This window comes from Chamaea fasciata, unplaced genomic scaffold (assembly GCF_029207755.1).
Source record: "Chamaea fasciata isolate MVZ Bird 193981 ecotype frontalis unplaced genomic scaffold, bChaFas1.0.hap1 SCAF_19, whole genome shotgun sequence".
NCBI classification, from domain to species: Eukaryota; Metazoa; Chordata; class Aves; order Passeriformes; family Sylviidae; genus Chamaea; species Chamaea fasciata.
In genome coordinates this window covers 2581636-2599108 of record NW_027094104.1, presented here as the reverse complement: position 1 = coordinate 2599108, position 17473 = coordinate 2581636, and the positions used below count along the sequence as shown (strand labels likewise).

Sequence of the window (17473 nt, the reverse complement as noted above, 5' to 3'; positions counted from 1 at the left end):
TGGCATGGGATTCAGTGTTGCTTAGTTTAAGCAGTTTGTTTTGTCCTGCTTTAATTAAGCATTTCGATAGGATCTCGAAAAGCTCGGGGCTTTGTTTCCAGAAGGATGGGTGAAGATACAGAAAATTCCTCAGAATAGTGTGGAAAATAAATGACATTTCACCACATCTATTACTCAAGGAGTTACATTTCTACTGCAGCACTTACTAATCCTTACTCTCCTCTGTTACTTGCAACATTCTAATTCCAGAACTATCCCAAGGTAGCTATGACAGGAATAGGAATGTAAAACTGAGATGAGGAAGAGGAGGGTTCCTACACTGCTTTGGTGACCAGCAGGTGCCTGCAGCAAGCAGGGGGAGCTGGAGTGAGTGCTGGCACTGGGGAGGAAGGAGGATGGATGGATGGATGGATGGATGGATGGATGGATGGATGGATGGAAACACACACACGAGTATCCCACAGACCTGTATTCCAAGGATTTTTCTGCTGAATTAGCTGGTGGTGCAATTCTACCCTCACTCATGTCCGGCTGTGTCCGCACTGTTTCCCCAGACTCTACCTGGACATGATCTCCATTAGGAGCACAGTGGTGGTGTTTGGCGTATTCCCAGCATTCCAGCAGCCCCGGGATGTTCCAGCAGCAGACATGGAAAAGCTTTCCCGGCGGGCCTGGGTAAAACAGGGACCGAGAGCACGTCCGAGCCCGGGTGTTAGCGGGCTGCGGGTGTCCCGGGGATCCCGGAAGGGGAGCGGGACGCGCTGGCACGATCCCCGCGGGAAGCTCGGAGAGGGCGGCGGCCCCGGGCGGGGCGGCCCCGGGTAAAAGATTCGGGGCGCCGCTCACCCCGCGGCAGCGCCGCAAAACAAACACGGCACGACCCAGATGGGACTCGAACCCACAATCCCCAGCTCCGGAGGCTGATGCCTTATCCATTAGGCCACTGGGTCACCCAGCGGAGCTTGCGCGCGCCGCCTGGTAAGAGCCCCGCCCGGCCGGCCCCGGCCCCGCCCCCTGCGGGCCGCGTCGTTCTCCCCGCTGGCGGCGGGCCGGCCCCTCCCCGCACGCCATTGGCCGCCGTGCCCGCAGGCCCCGCCCCGCAGCGCGTGCCCCGGGCCCCGCCCGCGCCTCACAGCGCGCTCCCGCCCGGGGCCGCCCCTCCGTCCCCGGGAGCCGCGGGCACCGCCGCCCTCCTCTGCCCCGTAACCTCACCCGCAGCTTGGCCGCCGTCCTGCCCCAACTGCCCGGTCTCCCCCCGCCTCTGTGTCGCTTCACTGTGCTGGTAAGAACCTTCGGAGCTGCCACGTCCCTCGCAGCCCACAGCGCCTGCAGCACCTCGCACACACCCCTTCAGGCGCTGCCAGCACTCTCCCTGCCCTCAGCACCCATCCCTGCGCCCAGATTTCATTGCTCCAGACCATGCACTGCCAGCGATTCATGACCCAATGGAATTTCTTCGTGCTAACCCTCTGATTCTTCAGGAGAGCGGGTGCTTTACCTCCATTTCTGTTTTTGAACTGCCTTTTTAACCTGTCAAACTACTCTTGTTTAATATCTCCATTTGTTAGTAATGTGCTTGCTCTTCTCTTGGCTTCCCTGCTCCTGTTTCTTGTGGGTGTTTTTTACAAAGCTCACCACTGTAAGGCCCAAATCCAGCTGTATGTCACTGGTAATTCCTCCTCCTCAGCAAACATCCTCCACACCTGTGTGCACCTACAGCTTGGTGTAAGTGGTTAAATGCGATGGGTTAGCACACAGATACATCGATGAACATACCTGACACTTCTCTGTGTTGCACCTTAGAGGTGTCTGAAAATGTCAGAGTTGCTGTCAGAGCTGTATTTTCCCTAGAGTTTTATGGTTTGAATTATATCTCCTGTGAAAACCAGTGTTTCTTTGTATTACATCCCTCATGAGCAGGCCAAGCCCATCCCCTTTCAGGCCATGCCACAGGGGCAGGAATCCTTTTGTTATTCTGTGTGATTGAGTTTTATCTGCCCTTATGGCTGTAGAACTGCTTTCAGCTGCAATCTCATATCCCCTTTTCTTTGCATTTCTGTGCACCACATTTCTAGGAGACAAGTAAGTGAGGCATGGAGCCCTGGAAACACAAAATGGTTTGGGTTGGAAGGGACCTTAAAGCTGATCCAGTTCCAGCCCCTGCCATGGGCAGGGACACCTTCCACTACCCCTGGTTGCTTGGAGCCCCGTCCAGCCCGGCCTTGGACACTTCCAGGGATCCAGGGGCAGCCACAGCTTCTCTGGGAACCTGTGCCAGGGCCTCACCACCCTGACAGGAAAGATTTTTTTTTTTTCCCAATATCCCATCTAAACCCACTCTCTTTCGTTTTGAAGCCATTCCCCCTCGTCCTGTCACTACACGCCCTTGTCCCAGGGGAAGCCTGCGGTGCTCTGCTGGTTCCTGAGGCAGAATCCGCGCTCTGCATGAGGGAATGGGTGTTTCTGCCCCAAACCGCTCAGAGCGAGACCCCTCCAGGGATACAATTCCCGCACTCCGATCGCCCACTCCCGTCCCGGGATAGCACCGGCCCCGGCCCCGGCCCCGGCCCCGGCCCCGGTCCCGGCCCCGTGCACTACAGCTCCCGGCGTGCCCCGCGCCACCCCACGCAGGCTTTTTGGCGCTACCCGCGCGGGGCACGCCGGGAGCTGTAGTACCGGCCCTTGTGAAGACGTCACGTCCGACCAGCTCTTCCGGGAGGGCGTGTCCCGTCATCGCGAGCCTGGCTGCTTTCAAACCGGCCAATCAGGAGGCTGCTTTGGCTCGAACTGGCCAATGGCAGGGCGCGGCCGCGGGAAATTTAAATGCCGCGTGGGGCGGCCGTGGGCAGTGGCAGCGTGCGGCAGCAGCGGAGCGGCCGGCGGTGTCCTTGGTCGAGGTGCGGGAACCGGGGCCGGGGGCCGGGGACCGGGGCCGGGAACCGGGGCCGGGAACCGGGAACCGGGGCGTTGGGGATGGGGGCCTTGCGCTGCCCTTTCCTTTTGGAAAGGGCCATGCTCTGCCTGCCATCTCTGCCGCGGCCTCTCTCTGGAGCCTCTCGGGTCTCCGCTGTCTGTATTGGGGCTGAAAAGGATGGTGTATGTCAGCGCGGGTTGTCGCTCTGGCGGGGCTGTGGCCGGAGCGAAGCCACTTCTTTTGCAGTGGGTCACGCTGGGGGTGGCCGAGGTGCAGGGGTTTTCTTCGTTACTCTGTAGCCGTTGTTATGTGCTGCTGGCTGCAACCTCACGGCAAACGCCCCTCGGGGTCCTCTCCAGTGCGAGAGCTCGCTGTTCTCGTCTAAAAAGGTTGGTGTGGGTCTGAGTGGATCCTGTGCAGCACAGGTATATGGCAGTGAAAACAGTATTTAACAGAGCGTGTGTTGACTGGGGAAAGGAAAATCTATTTTGGTCCTGAGAATGATAACTAATAGCATTTGATTGAATGTGTCTTCAAATCGTGTGACTGTGTCTTCTGCCTTTGTGTTAATGCTAGAGCTTGTTGTAACATCTGGCTGTTTAAAGAGACAGCTGCTGATCAAGTCAGTTGTTATAGTATTAGTACAAGCAAGTGCCTCTCATTCTTGAGTATGGATCCAATTTTTAGGATTTAACTTTTGTGGAGTTAACTTGCTGTTTCTTTGCTCTGTTTTCAGGTTTGTTTCTGTCTGTCTTGCTCAAAAATATAACAAGCAAGATGTCTACTAATGAGAATGCCAATACACCGTCAGCTCGATTGAACAGGTTCAAGAACAAAGGAAAGGACAGCACAGTGAGTATTCTTGGTGCAAGTAGTACTCTAGGCAGCCATTGTCTTTTTAAATCTAAGTTTTGAAAGTCAATAACTTTGAGCGTTTATCCTCCAGGAAATGAGAAGGCGGCGCATTGAAGTCAATGTGGAGCTGAGGAAAGCTAAGAAAGATGACCAGATGCTTAAAAGAAGAAATGTGAGCACTTTACCAGACGATGCTACTTCTCCCCTTCAGGAAAACAAAGGCAACCAGGTAAGTGGGAATAGACACACTTGGAGGGTCTTGAAATGGCCTGCAGCCAGGCCAGCATGAATCTTGAGGGCAGGACAGCACTCGTTCATCTGCATTAACAACTCAGGCCTGTAGTGACTCCTCTGATGGACAAGCACCCTTACACACAACTGGCTGCAGCTACATTTTAAGCCTAGCATAACTGGTATGAAGCACTTGGTTAAAAAAGCTTTCAGCAGTTCAGGTAACTGTAGATGAAGCCGTAGTTAAAGAGGTTCTGAAATATCACGTGGTGGTACTAAGGGAAGTGGCTGTAAATTGGGGCCTGTTCATGGTGTTGTGTAAGAGCTGTCTGTGGTCAGGAATACACGATTCTCCCAGTGAGGCACTCATGTAATGTTTTCTTGTACAGGTTTTGGCACACTGGTCAGTTGAAGAAATAGTCAAAGGAGTTAATAGTAATAATATGGAGCTTCAGCTACAGGCTACTCAAGCTGCCAGGTAAGCAGTGCAGAGGAAACCAACTCAGCTGTGCAAGCCAATGACTAGGAAAGGTGAGAGAACTGACTTATGAGCCTAAGTGGCTGCTGATGTCTTTCTTATCAGGCAGTATTTCAACAAACATCATCCTATATGCAATGCTGAGGTACCCATAACTTAGGCATAATTTTATTGAAACACTGTGGCTTTTGAATATTTAAAGTGTCTGAATATTTTAGTAGGAAGAACTAATTTGCTCTGGTATTAGCAAATTTAACAGTAGTCACTTTTGATTTGAAGGAGTGATTATAGTAAAGCCTTTGTTACAGCAAAGTAAGGTACCTTTTAAGCTGTGCTAACACTTGGGTCTGATATGTATGAGTGTGGCAATCCACCTTAGAATAATGTGGACAGTAAGATGACTGGGGTTTGAAGTCTGCCAAGTTTTTCTCCTTCCAAATTTAAAATATCCTTTAATAAGCTTGCATATTGCTGCAGTGCTGCTTCTTCATTAGAGTCTTAGCAGAGTCATTAACCACTCTCTGCTGAGAAGCCTCTAGCAGTTAAGATGTGTTACAACTCCTGCAGGTCTGCTTTACTTCAGACTCTGAACAGAACCTCTCACAGAGTGAATACATGCCAAACCCAATGTTAGCAGAGGCCTAGGAAGCCAGTGTTAATCTTTCTGGACGCATTTCTCTTTCATGCTGTGTTGTGTGGCCTTCTCTGAATGTTAAGACAATGCTAAAGTTTTTATATGGTGCTTTTAAGACTTAAATTCTTGTTCTGATGTCTGGAGGCAAAAATAATGTTTCCTGTTTGCCTTCCTCCTTAGGAAACTCCTCTCAAGAGAGAAGCAACCCCCAATAGACAGCATAATCCGGGCTGGTTTGATCCCCAAGTTTGTCTCGTTCCTGGGCAGAGCAGAGTGCAGTCCCATCCAGTTTGAATCTGCCTGGGCGCTCACCAACATCGCCTCTGGCACGTCAGAGCAAACCAGGGCAGTGGTGGATGGAGGGGCAATTCCAGCCTTCATATCCCTGCTGGCCTCTCCACACACTCACATCAGTGAGCAGGCTGTGTGGGCCTTGGGGAATATTGCAGGTATGTCCGTGTGCTGCACAGCTCTCATTCAGGCTGTGCCCTTGTCTGAGGTGGGAGACCATCTCTCCTGCTGCGCCGTGCCCTGTGCTGAGCTGCTCAGGAGCTCTGCCCCAGTGGCTTTCCAGTCATGGCATGCCCTGCATTGCCCAGCAAGCTGCACGAGCCTCTTTCTCTTCAGACCTCATGCAATGCCTGCCACAACCTGTGGGTTGTATTGTGGGTACTGCTTCCAGATTTCAGCTCAGGTTTGATGAATCTCCAATCATGCTACAACACAAACCTATTTCAGACATCTCTGTGCTTTTGTGACTCAGCAATGAGCTCTGCTCTGTGTGTTGACTAAAAGGGGAAAGGCAGGAAGCAGTGACTGAAATATTTGTGTATGTGATGGCCAATATTCCTTGCTTTGAAACAGCTGCTTGCTGATGGGAAAGTACTGATATACTGAAGTTTCTCATGCTTCTTTCAGGATTACTTGATCTGCTGGAGTTGGATCCAGTCTTTATAAAATTGGTCAAAATAAACAATATAGTCAAATATTGTACCTGTCATATTAGGCTTTCCAACTGGCTGTGCCTTAGAGAACAGTGAATCTTCACATAAAGAATATTATCTTGTTTAAAAGCCTTGTTTAAGGTTTTCTTAAAGTTTGTCCTTATAGTTTTAAAACCAATTATAAGGTGTTTATTATACCTTGCAATATCTGATATGCCATCAGTGTTATCCTGTAGCACACCCAGTCATGCAGCTGGTGATTATAATGCATTTCAAGTCCCATATTGTGGGGAAAGCTCTGTTCTAGTGTAGGGATTAGATTTGTCTCCAAAGAAACATGCAAGACCTTGCATGGTTGTGAACTCTTAGGAAAAGCTGTATAGAGAACAGTTTACATTACCACTTCTTCCAACGCAGAAGGTGAAGCTCAGTGGCTTGCCTGAACATGCTTGTCATGTGACTTAACCATGGCAGTAGTCCTTTTGTTCTCCCGTTTCTTCTTATCCAGCCTTTCTTAAGGAGTAGAAGAGTTAATCCTCTAACACACAGTGGTTCTGTGTACACATGTCCCTTTTATTCTGGTCTTCACCTGGCTTTTATCTTGTGTTTTTTTTTTTTCCCAGGGGATGGTTCTGCCTACAGAGACCTGGTTATTAAATATGGTGCAATCGAGCCGCTGCTGAGTCTCCTTGCTGTTCCTGACCTGTCTTCCCTGGCTGTAAGTGTTGAGAATGATTCAAGTTTCAATTACTGAGCAGAACCTGGCTATCCTGTTGTTAACCATTTATTTCCACCTTTGCAGTCTGGATATTTACGCAATGTTACGTGGACCCTCTCAAACCTGTGTCGCAATAAGAATCCTGCACCTCCCATAGAAGCCATCCAGCAGATCCTTCCAACGCTGGTCCGGCTCCTGCACCACGATGACCCTGAGGTGTTGGCAGACACATGCTGGGCAATTTCCTACCTCACAGACGGTTCCAATGACAGGATAGAAGTTGTTGTGAAAACTGGATTGGTGCCACAGCTTGTGAGACTCCTGGGATGCAGTGAACTGCCAATAATGGTAAGTCATTGGGTATGCAGACTGCTGTTGCTTGATTTGAATCACGGCTAGAGCTGCAGTCTGGGGGAGTAGTGTCCAGGGAACTGAATGGTTCTTTTCATACGTGAGGTCAGGTGCCCGTTGTAATTTCTGTGAAGTGAGACATTAGTTCCTCTCCTGCCTGGGTGCTGTCCCACACAAGACAGACTGCTGCTGGTGATGACTATCAAGCTGCTTTATATAATCATTGGATTTACCTCACAGGCCAGCACAACAGTCAACATTCACTAAAGCTTGCCTTTTAATTGCTGTTGCAGATCCAAATTCTAGGGACAGTGTTCACAAGTGTGCTCTGTGCACGCTATAATTAGAGCATAATAAAACTGCATTAGTATTTAGCAGGTAGTTTCCCTAAGCTCTGTCATGGGTGGTTGTTTGCAGACTGGCCTTGGAAGGTGTGCAGTCTCTGCATGCAGACATTAGTGTCTGCCTGTGGAATGCTAATGAGGAGCCCAAACCCCATTGTACATAGCAGGTCATGCTGTTAACTGGGAAGGTTAGAGTGGATGGCCAGCAAGTATTAGCTGTGTTTGCTATAATCTAATCTGGTTTTGAACAATTTTCCTGAGTATTCCATTCATCTTCGTTTCAGACTCCTTCACTAAGAGCCATAGGAAATATTGTCACTGGTACTGATGAGCAGACTCAGATTGTTATTGACTCAGGAGCGCTGGCTGTCTTTCCAAGTCTCCTTTCTCATCATAAAAACAACATTCAGAAAGAGGCAGCCTGGACAATGTCCAACATCACTGCTGGGCGTCAGGATCAGATCCAGCGAGTTGTAGACCACGGCCTTGTGCCTTATCTCATTGGTATTCTGAGGAAGGTAAACAAAGCTTATATTTACTATGTTGAGCCTTTTCCTATTACTTCTCTGCGTTCAAGCACTCTGCATTTACCTTCACAGGGGGATTTCAAATCTCAGAAGGAAGCTGTGTGGGCTGTGACAAACTACACAAGTGGTGGAACAATTGACCAGATTGTGTACCTTGTTCAGGCTGGTGTTCTTGAACCCCTGCTGAATCTTCTCTCAACTAAAGATAGCAAAACTGTGCTTGTTATCCTGGATGCAGTTTCCAACATCTTCTTGGTATGTGGATGCAGTATACTTGATTATTGTCCATGTTGTTGCTAATGGCTCTCCAGTAGCTGCTGCCGTATGTCTTTCCAGAGGTTATTTCACACTTTCCTGTTGCAGGCTGCTGAGAAGATTAATGAGACTGAAAAGCTTTGCCTCATGATTGAGGAGTGTGGGGGTCTAGACAGAATTGAAGCTCTCCAGTCGCATGAAAATGAACAAGTGTACAGAGCCTCATCCACCATCATTGAGAAGTATTTCTCAGCGGAAGTAAGTGGCTTTGGGGGTCTTTGCCACTCTTATTTTCTATTTCAGCACTGACTACTAGATTTAAATGCTACTGCTATTTCAACATTCTTCTTTCCTTCTAGGAGGAGGAAGACCAAAACGTTGTACCAGACTCTACTGCTGACAGCTACACTTTCCAAATCCAGGACAGTACCCCAAATTCTTTCAACTTCTAGGTCTTGCATGTGCTGCGACGACCTACAAGTGGTTTAGCACACAAATGACTGCCACCTCTTTGTCTTAATAGGTCCTCTTGCCTTTACTGGTTTTTCTGTGTCCTGTAGCACTTTGTCCAACTGAAACATACTTGAACAGTTCAAACTCTATGTGTATCTGTGAATTTCTAAATGTAAACCTCATTCTTTGAGATATACTTGTAAATACTTCCTGTTTCTGTCCTTGTCCGGGGGAAGAATGCATATGAGCAATTCAGGCCTCTCACAAAGCATTGAGCCACTGCTCTGCAGGCCTACCTCTTACCTTCTACATGACCTGTTGCAGTAATAAATACACTGAACAGGCTTTTAAGGAAAACTTACTTGAAGTTAAATAAAGTGTTATCAGTACATCAAATTGAAGTGTGTCACTTGCTCTCTTAAAAGCTGACTGATGGGGTAAGTAAACTTAGTCAAAAGTAGAAAATGGCATGAATGGCAGGTCTAAAGCATGACAGATTCAATGCTGAAGATAGTGGATTGGAAACAGCTTGGTCTCACCCCAAGCTCTGATTTCTGTATACAGCAGCCTTCTATTACAGGACCAAGGAACTGCTGCTTCTCTCCAGGTACTTCCTATAGAAATCTGATTCATCTTGCCTTGTGCATAACTGAGCTGAACTAGCTTTGGCCTCTTGGAGAAATATTTAAAGACTAGTAGTGCTACTTAACTGTGAGTAATAGTTTGGAGGAGAGGTAAGTACAGCAGTTAACCAGTTCTATACATGTTCAGGTACCCTTAGGATAAAACACAGGAAATGCTTTGAAGCAGTTGCCTGCCTTAGAGAGCAAAAGTGAAGGCTTTGTCTTGGAATCAGCTGTCCCTTTGTTTCTAAAATCATTACTTAGAAACACATTTTGTCCCTTGAAGGGGTTGTGTGGGGTGGGGTTTGTAGGGGGAAGAGTATTGAGTGGAGAGAAAGAGCTCTGTAGTTTTGTTTTCCAGCTTTTTGGAAGAACTTAGATTGAACTATTTAACTTGAACCTCCCAGGAATCAAATGTGCTGGAATAACCATATTGTCTCAGCTCACTGAGTGTCTCTAGCTCCAATGATGGTGCAGGAGAGGTCACAGTTCAGGGCTAGATGCTTCATAAACATGATTTAAATGGACCGACCACAGCATGTCACCTTTATTAATAGAAGTTGGGGGAGGCTGCAAATTCTGATATGTAGGCAATTCTCCCAGAGTTCCCATTGGCTTTGCTTCCACCTTTATGGGTGGAGGGGAATAAAAAACTCAAATACAAAACAAAAATAACTCCTTCATTCTGCTAGGTGAACCTATTAGGAGAATCTGGTTTTGTCTCCTGTATTAGTCACCTTTTGTGTGCTTCCAAGTTTATTTTGAAGCGCAGATGCGTAGAAAAGTGGATTTGGGTGTAACTCTTTGGCAATCCACAACGATCAGGTGTGCTTTATGAAGAATTCACTCTTGTGTGCTGCTACCAAAGATCTCTTTAAATGGGTTATTGCTAATGTAGATGATGTCACTCTTGCTTTCATTAGTGTGGGGCAGGTCTGCTGCTCCCTATCCCACACTTGCTGGCAAATGATTCCCTCCCTGACTGGAGGCTGGTGATGATATCCACCTGTGGAACCTCTCTGGAGCTTGGATATTGCCGGATTGTGATAAAGTTACAAAGGGCAGCAGATAACTTGTCTGTATCTACAGTCCTATCCCTCTTGTTAGGAACAATACTGTTTTGTGCAGAGCAATGTCTGTGAGTCACTGCCATAATGATTGTCTTGCTGGGCTCTTGGAGCTGTGGGAGTTCCTGCATCCAGCTCAGAACATGGTCCTGGTGGCACATTGCTGCCACTGATTTATCAGCAGGGGTTGCAGATTTACCTGTCACAAAGGAGGCTGGCTTGTAAAAACCACACTGTCCTGAACTGATTCATGATGACCTTCATACTTTGGCCTGTACCACTTCCACTGTTTTTCTTTAACTCCAAAAAAGTTATAGCATGTAGTAAGCCTTACTGTGGGTGTCTCTAGAGAGGCTGAATTGTGCCTTTGGTCTGTTCCCAGCTCTGCCTGCCCCTGGATTGAAGGGTGAGGCTGCACGTGGGACCCAGGGCCTATGGTAGCAACTGTGGGCAGTGCCAAAGTGACACCGGTGCCACCACAGCTCCCAGAGTCCGGTATTGCCATACCCGAGCACAGGGGAAAGGACCACCTACCTTTCACTGCTGGAGCCTTTTCTCTTCTGGGGGTAAAAGCAACCAAACAGGGCGTTTATGCACCTGCAGTGAAGCCTCCTGTGTCCTTTTCTCTGCTCTTAAACCTCCACCCTTGAACTAAAAGCATCAGTTAGAAAACCATGACTTCCTGCGTGGCTGTAGAGAACTAAAAGAATTAACCTCTCTAAAAGCGATTGCACCAAGGCAGCTTCAATGACCGAGCGGTTCTTTCCCCGCGTTTGCTGTCAGAGGGTTGCAGGGCAGGGCCGTCGGGAGCCCCGGCTTGGTGCCGCTGTAGAGCCGCGCACGGCCGGCAGAGGGCGGTGCCGGAGGTGGGATAATCCCGCCGGGAACGCTCAGGTGCGATCCGCTCCATTTTCCCAATAAAAACCACCGAGCTGTGCCTCCGCGGCACCCAGTGTGCTTACACAGAACGTGCGTCCTAACTCCTCAGTGTTTAGGCAGGTTAAATATCGAATAGGAGATGCAACCTTTTAAAAGCCCCTCTAAAATCAGAGTACTGAGACTTCGAAACACCGCTCCTTTAATATGTGCAAGTAATTTGACTTTTGTGTCTCTGTATATAGTAAACGCAGAACGCTTGTTCAACTGTGTTATCTCCATTCGTTTTTGTCTGAATTACTTATTTCAGGTTGATCCAATATATTGAGTTAATAATAGAACGCTGCACAATCTTTAGATGCCTGACAGCTCAGTGGCTTAATAATTAACTTTCTGGGGCCTGAGACTTTGTTTTTATCCAAGAAAAATGTGTTCAGCCTATCCACCGCTGAGTCCTTTTGGCAGCATGTATTTCCACCAGCAACAATCAACAATGATTATGAGTAAGTGACTGGGGTGAGTCACTCCTTATTCTAAGAAAATGCAAACTATTTCTGAGGTTAGGATCACAGTCACCCATGAGGCTGTGTCTCTAGCTTCGAAAAAGTGGTAGGAGCAAAAAGGAAGAGGAGAATTGTTATTGCTCCTGGTTTTTAGTTTGTTGGGTTTGGTTTGGGGGGCAGGAGTGTTTTGGGGGTTTTTTTGTGCATGGCCCAGGCACGTTTATGAGCTTGTCCTCTTTATTTGTCAAATGCCTCATTCAGGACAAGGGTTGGAATCAGTGTCTGGTGGCCTGTGTGTCAGTCTGCCAACTCCTCTGTGCTGAGAGCAACAATAACAGACCCCTGCTGACATCAACTGGCTTGGAATGCAGTTGTTGCTCATGCTATTTTATCTGTGGAGTGATGGCAAGATTGCAGTCTGAGATCTCAGCAAACGTAACTGCCTCTGAAATTCTGATGGCAGCAGATGCTGCCTGGCTGATTGTTCCCTTTGCTGTTCCCCAAGGTGCCAGGCTCTGGAAGGAGAGCTGGGACTTTGCAGTCCTGCAATTCAGTAGCACGTCTGTTCGCTTTCCCCAGCAGGAAAAGCAGCTTAAACTGTGGGAAAGTTAGAAATGTTTAAATCTGTAGAAACCTATTTTTTTCTTTTCCTGTGAATTAGACTGAAATACTCTCTTAAGCAAAGCTGCTTCCTGCAACTCTATCCAGAATGATTTAAATTGCACAGAACCACAGTGGTGTATCAGCAGCAAGAAGCAGCTGTAGTTCTGCAGGAAAAGGAATTCACTACCCAACAATACTTCACAGCTCTCTTCTGTTTCTAAATCTATTTTACAGCACAGCAAACTGAGACACAAGAAAGTTATCCACAGACATTCAGAAAGTTGCTGGCAGAATTCACCTGGAGCCTGGGAATCCTGATGTCTGTCCCTGTAGTTAACCCTTGGCACCTCTGGTCACAGTCAGCCTTTTGCTGAATATGGGATTAGCCCAGGAGGATTGAAGCTCTGTTGTGATAAGGTATGATGTAGATTTAAGTACAGGTGTAAACTTTGGAAAGTGTGTAAACTGGGGAAGAGGCACTGTTAATCAAAACAGAAGTAATTAACGAAGGTTAATTGTGTTTAGCTATATTTGACCCATAGAGGGAAATGTTAGGACTTTCACTTAAAATCTAACAGGAAACACATTAACCCTTTGGCCTTCAGAGGAACACTAGGGAAAAAGGCAAAGAGGGAATTAGGGGACCCCCTCCTTAGGCTGGGAGGGGAGGGAGGAGTACACCCCCTGAAACTAGAGATTTCAGGAAAAAACGTTCACAAGGATGCTCCTGTTCCAAGTGTGCAAAGTTGTCCATGTGTTTGTAAAGCACTTCCTTCTCACCAGGCCAGGGAATGGCACTGACTGGAGGCAGGCAGAAACTCAGCCTGTGGACAGCTGAGGGAGAATTGATTTGCTGTGAGTTTCATAGCATTTCCTATGGATTAAGGGTCACTGGATTCCAGTCCTGTTCCTGACTGCAGAGCACTGTCTGTCTCAGCCTGGCTCCAGGAAATGGACGCTCTTCCGCAGAAGCCAGAAGATTTCGTGGAAGAGCCGTGGCCCCTTTCCAGCTTGCAGTTCACCCACTGCCCTGGGGAGTGTCAGTAGTGGGAGGGAAGTGAAGTTGGGATTTAAAGGGACGAGGAGGGGAGAGAAAAAATAAAGCAGGATGGGGAAAAATCCTGTTAATTCTCACCAAGCACAACGTGCTCGACCACATTAAAATGTTGTGCTGATCATTTGAATAGAACAATGGGCCAGCTCCAGAAGTGATGTGTAAATCATGTATCAGGAACAGAGTTTCAATTGACTGACACACTGAAAGCAAAATCAATGGCACTGACTTCACTGTGGGGGAGTTTGGATCACAACTACGAGCTCAACAAAAGAGGCAGTGTAATGAGGAATCATTCTCCTTCATTTCATATCTTTCTCAATTTGCATTGCAATGTGAAATGAAAATCATGGGGTCACCTTTTGAAGGTCTGTTTTATTTATTTTTGTGTCTATATATAGATATAAAAATCATGGCATCATGCATACATTTATATATCTATATATATAAAATAGTGGAAAGCTGCCTAATTTTTTCTCTGTAACAGATTGCTTTTGTGTGCAGCTTCACAGTGGTAAAAGAACTGTACCACCAGGAGTATTAATAATGCTCTGTGGACATATGGAAGATTGGAGGTACAAAGTTATCAGAAAATCTTCAGTAATCTCCAAAGCACATTTCCACCATCCCAATCACTTCATTTTTACCCACTATATGAAACAGATGTAAAAATAGCTCTTTCATCAGTGGATTGCTACACATATTTGGGCTGCAGAGGCTCAGTTCTGTTCAAAGCAATACTGTGAAATCATGTGCAGAATGTGCTGTTAATCAGAAGCAGCAATTTAATGTTACGTATCCATCTCTCCTCCCACCTCCAGCTCCCCTTCCCAATTCTGAGCAGGAAACGACACTTGGATGGAGCTCAGCACGCTGACTTTCTGGACAGACTCTCTAGGAATGAGGAGGGACTTGAATTCTCTCCATATGTCATTTCCTTTCCCCTAATGGCTAAAAAAACCCCATTGCCGCAGTTCATATAACTTGTGAGAGAGAACATTACCAATCCAGGGAAATAAGGGCAGGGGGATGGGACAGGCAGGACAGCCACATTCCACTCCTGAAGAACTGCTTTGCAAACTTCACTTGAATGGAGCAGGAATTTTTTGTCTGTGTACAAATACTGTTTTATGTAGCTCCTTTAACTGAAGCTGTTACCCCATCTGTACTTAAGTGTATCTCAGCACCTGCAGTCTGGGGCCAGACGGGGATTAGGGAAGGAAAATGTAAGCAGAGGGGGAGTGGTAACAACTCTGCAAAGATGTAAACTAACTCAAAGGCAAAACAGAGGGGATTGAGGGACACTGACATTGGGGACCTAGTAATTTCTAATAAACGCAATTATAATAGCAAATGATCCTAGAAATTACTTTAAAAAATCAGATTAGCCCACTCCTGCAGCTTCCATCCAAAGTGTCTTTAAAAACTTTTCTGTTCAGTACAACCAAGAGCACATGCAGATATCCTACCCTGCTGCAGAACACAACATTTGATCTGCTGTCTTGCACAGTGGATTTGCAGCTGTCAACAGAATTCAATGTGCTGTAGTTACAAACAGAAAAAAGCAACCCAAGAATAAACATTACATTAAAAAAAACCCAAAAAACTAACAAAATCCATTTTAACTAGAGGATGAGCTTACTCCCTCATAGCCATCCCACTGTGTATTAGGCCCAAATTGGAATATAATGTCTTTCTAGCAACATAATCTAAATGTTTGGTAAATGTGTAGCAGCCAAACTGTGCAGTGCTTTGCAGGACAAATGAGAGATGACATTTGCTCAAAACCCCTGAATTTTGCAGTCAGTGAATGAGAACATGTGCACAGAGGGGCTGGATGTGTCTGCTTGCAGGGTGATTATATCTGACTGAAGAGCCAAGCCCTCCCATCTTTCATTAGACACATTCTCTAATTAGACATTTAGCCCCTGAATTCTAATGCTAAAAAGGAGAAAACCATCTTTCCTCCAGTTCTGTTTTAAAGGGTTTCAAGAGTGGAATAAAGGAATGATTCAAGACACATGGTGACAGATTTTGCTTTAGGTTACTTTTAGCACTTCACTAGACCCACTAACCCACTTAAATATCTGTGCTGTTCTTATCTGGCATAAAACCTTGCTTTGTAACTTTTAAAATGAAATATTTTAGAGGTATTTTTAGAGATAACTTTATCTTAAATCCTCTCAAATTGATTTCACAGTGGACTTGTGGGTGATTTTGTTAAAAGAAAGCACAAAAGAAGCCAGTACAGCCTGTGGATAGGTTAGGTATTTCTGTAGTTCAGAAGGTTTTAGGAATAATATTTCTTTTAAAAAGAGGGATTGTTGAGCTTATTGAACCTGCAAATGCTTTTGTGTCATGACTGAGATCGTTTATAGATTTCGTTTTCACACAGCATGTTTATAAATGTCTCCAGACTTCATGTAAGACAAAGCAGAATGTTTCCAAACCTGGACAGCCCGGGCTCCTTTCAGCAGTTCCCAGAACTGTGAGTAGATGTGGTTTGCACAGCCTGAGCCAGCTCATCTGACTCTTAGTGCCTGCTTCCCCGTGGCAGAAAATAATCATCCCATGGGGTTAGGGCTTTGTGAGCTATTTTTGGGTTTGAACCTTGTGGATTCAGCTACCTGTAGGGCTACACAATATTGTTATAACTTGATACATTTCCTGGAATTAATCCTGTCTCTCAAATGGAAATCTTTGGAAGTTACTTGGGTGAGATGCATGGAAAAACTTCCACTTGCTTGAAGAAACAGAGAGAATCAGAACGATGAGGTGGGGGCTGTTTTAAGCGGCTTAGACTCCCCCAAGATGCCCCTGCCAACATGAGAGGAGTTTGCTGCCAGCCTCTTGCCTATCTGTAGCTGCATTGTCAGCCACAGTCCCTGCACCAGGTTCGAACGGGATAAATTGCTGCCCTTAAACCTCATCATAAGCCCTGACACGTGGAATTCTGTACAGCTTGGAACGTTAATCTCTGGATATTTGGATAAGTCATGATGGCCAGTGAGAACTGGCTAAATACGCCAAGTTCTGAAGGCTTATCAGACAATGTTCCAGGGCTTTTGGAGAGCCAGGAAAGCTTCTCTGTTTGCCATGGCTGCATGGCTGGAAGGCGCATCACAGAACATTTGTTACTTCTTCCAAAGCATTAAGCAGAGGTTGTGATTCAAGCTGGGTGTTACCTGGGCAGACCAAGGACTGACTTATCAAGGCAACCACCTGCCAGTGCATCACTGCTGATCACCAGTGGCTGAGGGTGAGCTTATAGCAGCAGGGCTGAGTCAGCTCCTGGCATCCCTGGCAGTGGCATCCTGCTCTCAGCATCACCACCATAATTAAAGCTCAGAGATTTGCAATATAGGAGATTTTACAGCTCACCTTTTGCAGATGACAAAATAATTATCTCAAACTGATGCTGGGTCACAGGGAGTAAGAAAGATTGGAGAAGGTTTGACATTCCTAAATAATGTGGCTTGGTTAAAACAGTGCCGTGTGTCAACTCTTTAAATACTTATTTGGGCTGAGATTCTTCCTCAAAACACCCCTTTTGTCTGAGCTCTGGGACAATACACATCGTGTCAAGTTGAATCAGACACTATCTGCACACAGATGTTGTAGCACAGTAGTAAACCAAGTTCTTGATGCATGTCACTCAGAGGAGACTGTTTCCAGCTGTCTTTCTTCTGGAAGGTCTTCTAGGAACCTGTTTTGTATCAGCCAAGGAAATCTAGAGATGACATTCTACAGTTGCTTCATTCGCAACACAACGTAAGAAAGTTGCACAGAGCAGTTGCTCAAGGGAACATGTGGTTTTTCAGGAAACCTCTGTAATTTCAGTCAGAATATTTAGCATGTAGCTCTCAAAGCACTTGATAAGGCCAATTGTACAAGAGTCTGGAGAAAAAATTGTACTATTGATAGTATCCTATGGATAAATAAGTGGAAATCATGGAAGAATAAAAGAAATATTCTTCAGGCAGGGACCCTTTTTTTTGGCCCAAGACTTCTGGAGGCTGATTTAGCATTTCAAGTCAGCAGTC

General features: G+C 46.5%; 1 protein-coding gene and 1 non-coding gene across 2 annotated transcripts; one reads left to right on the top strand and one right to left on the bottom strand.

Moving 5' to 3' along the window:
• Positions 1-877: 877 nt before the first annotated feature.
• Positions 878-950, bottom strand: TRNAR-CCG (transfer RNA arginine (anticodon CCG)). Its single transcript has one exon. It is a non-coding gene; the product is annotated as a tRNA-Arg (tRNA).
• A 1851-nt stretch (positions 951-2801) lies between these two features.
• On the top strand, positions 2802-9100 carry KPNA2 (karyopherin subunit alpha 2). The gene is made up of 11 exons (XM_066200340.1): positions 2802-2897; positions 3651-3766; positions 3861-3998; positions 4390-4478; positions 5293-5561; positions 6680-6774; positions 6859-7122; positions 7754-7987; positions 8069-8251; positions 8360-8509; positions 8611-9100. Exons 2-11 carry the CDS (start codon positions 3692-3694, stop codon positions 8701-8703), a joined length of 1590 nt encoding a protein of 529 aa, XP_066056437.1. The 5' UTR covers positions 2802-2897; positions 3651-3691; the 3' UTR covers positions 8704-9100.
• Positions 9101-17473: the final 8373 nt, after the last annotated feature.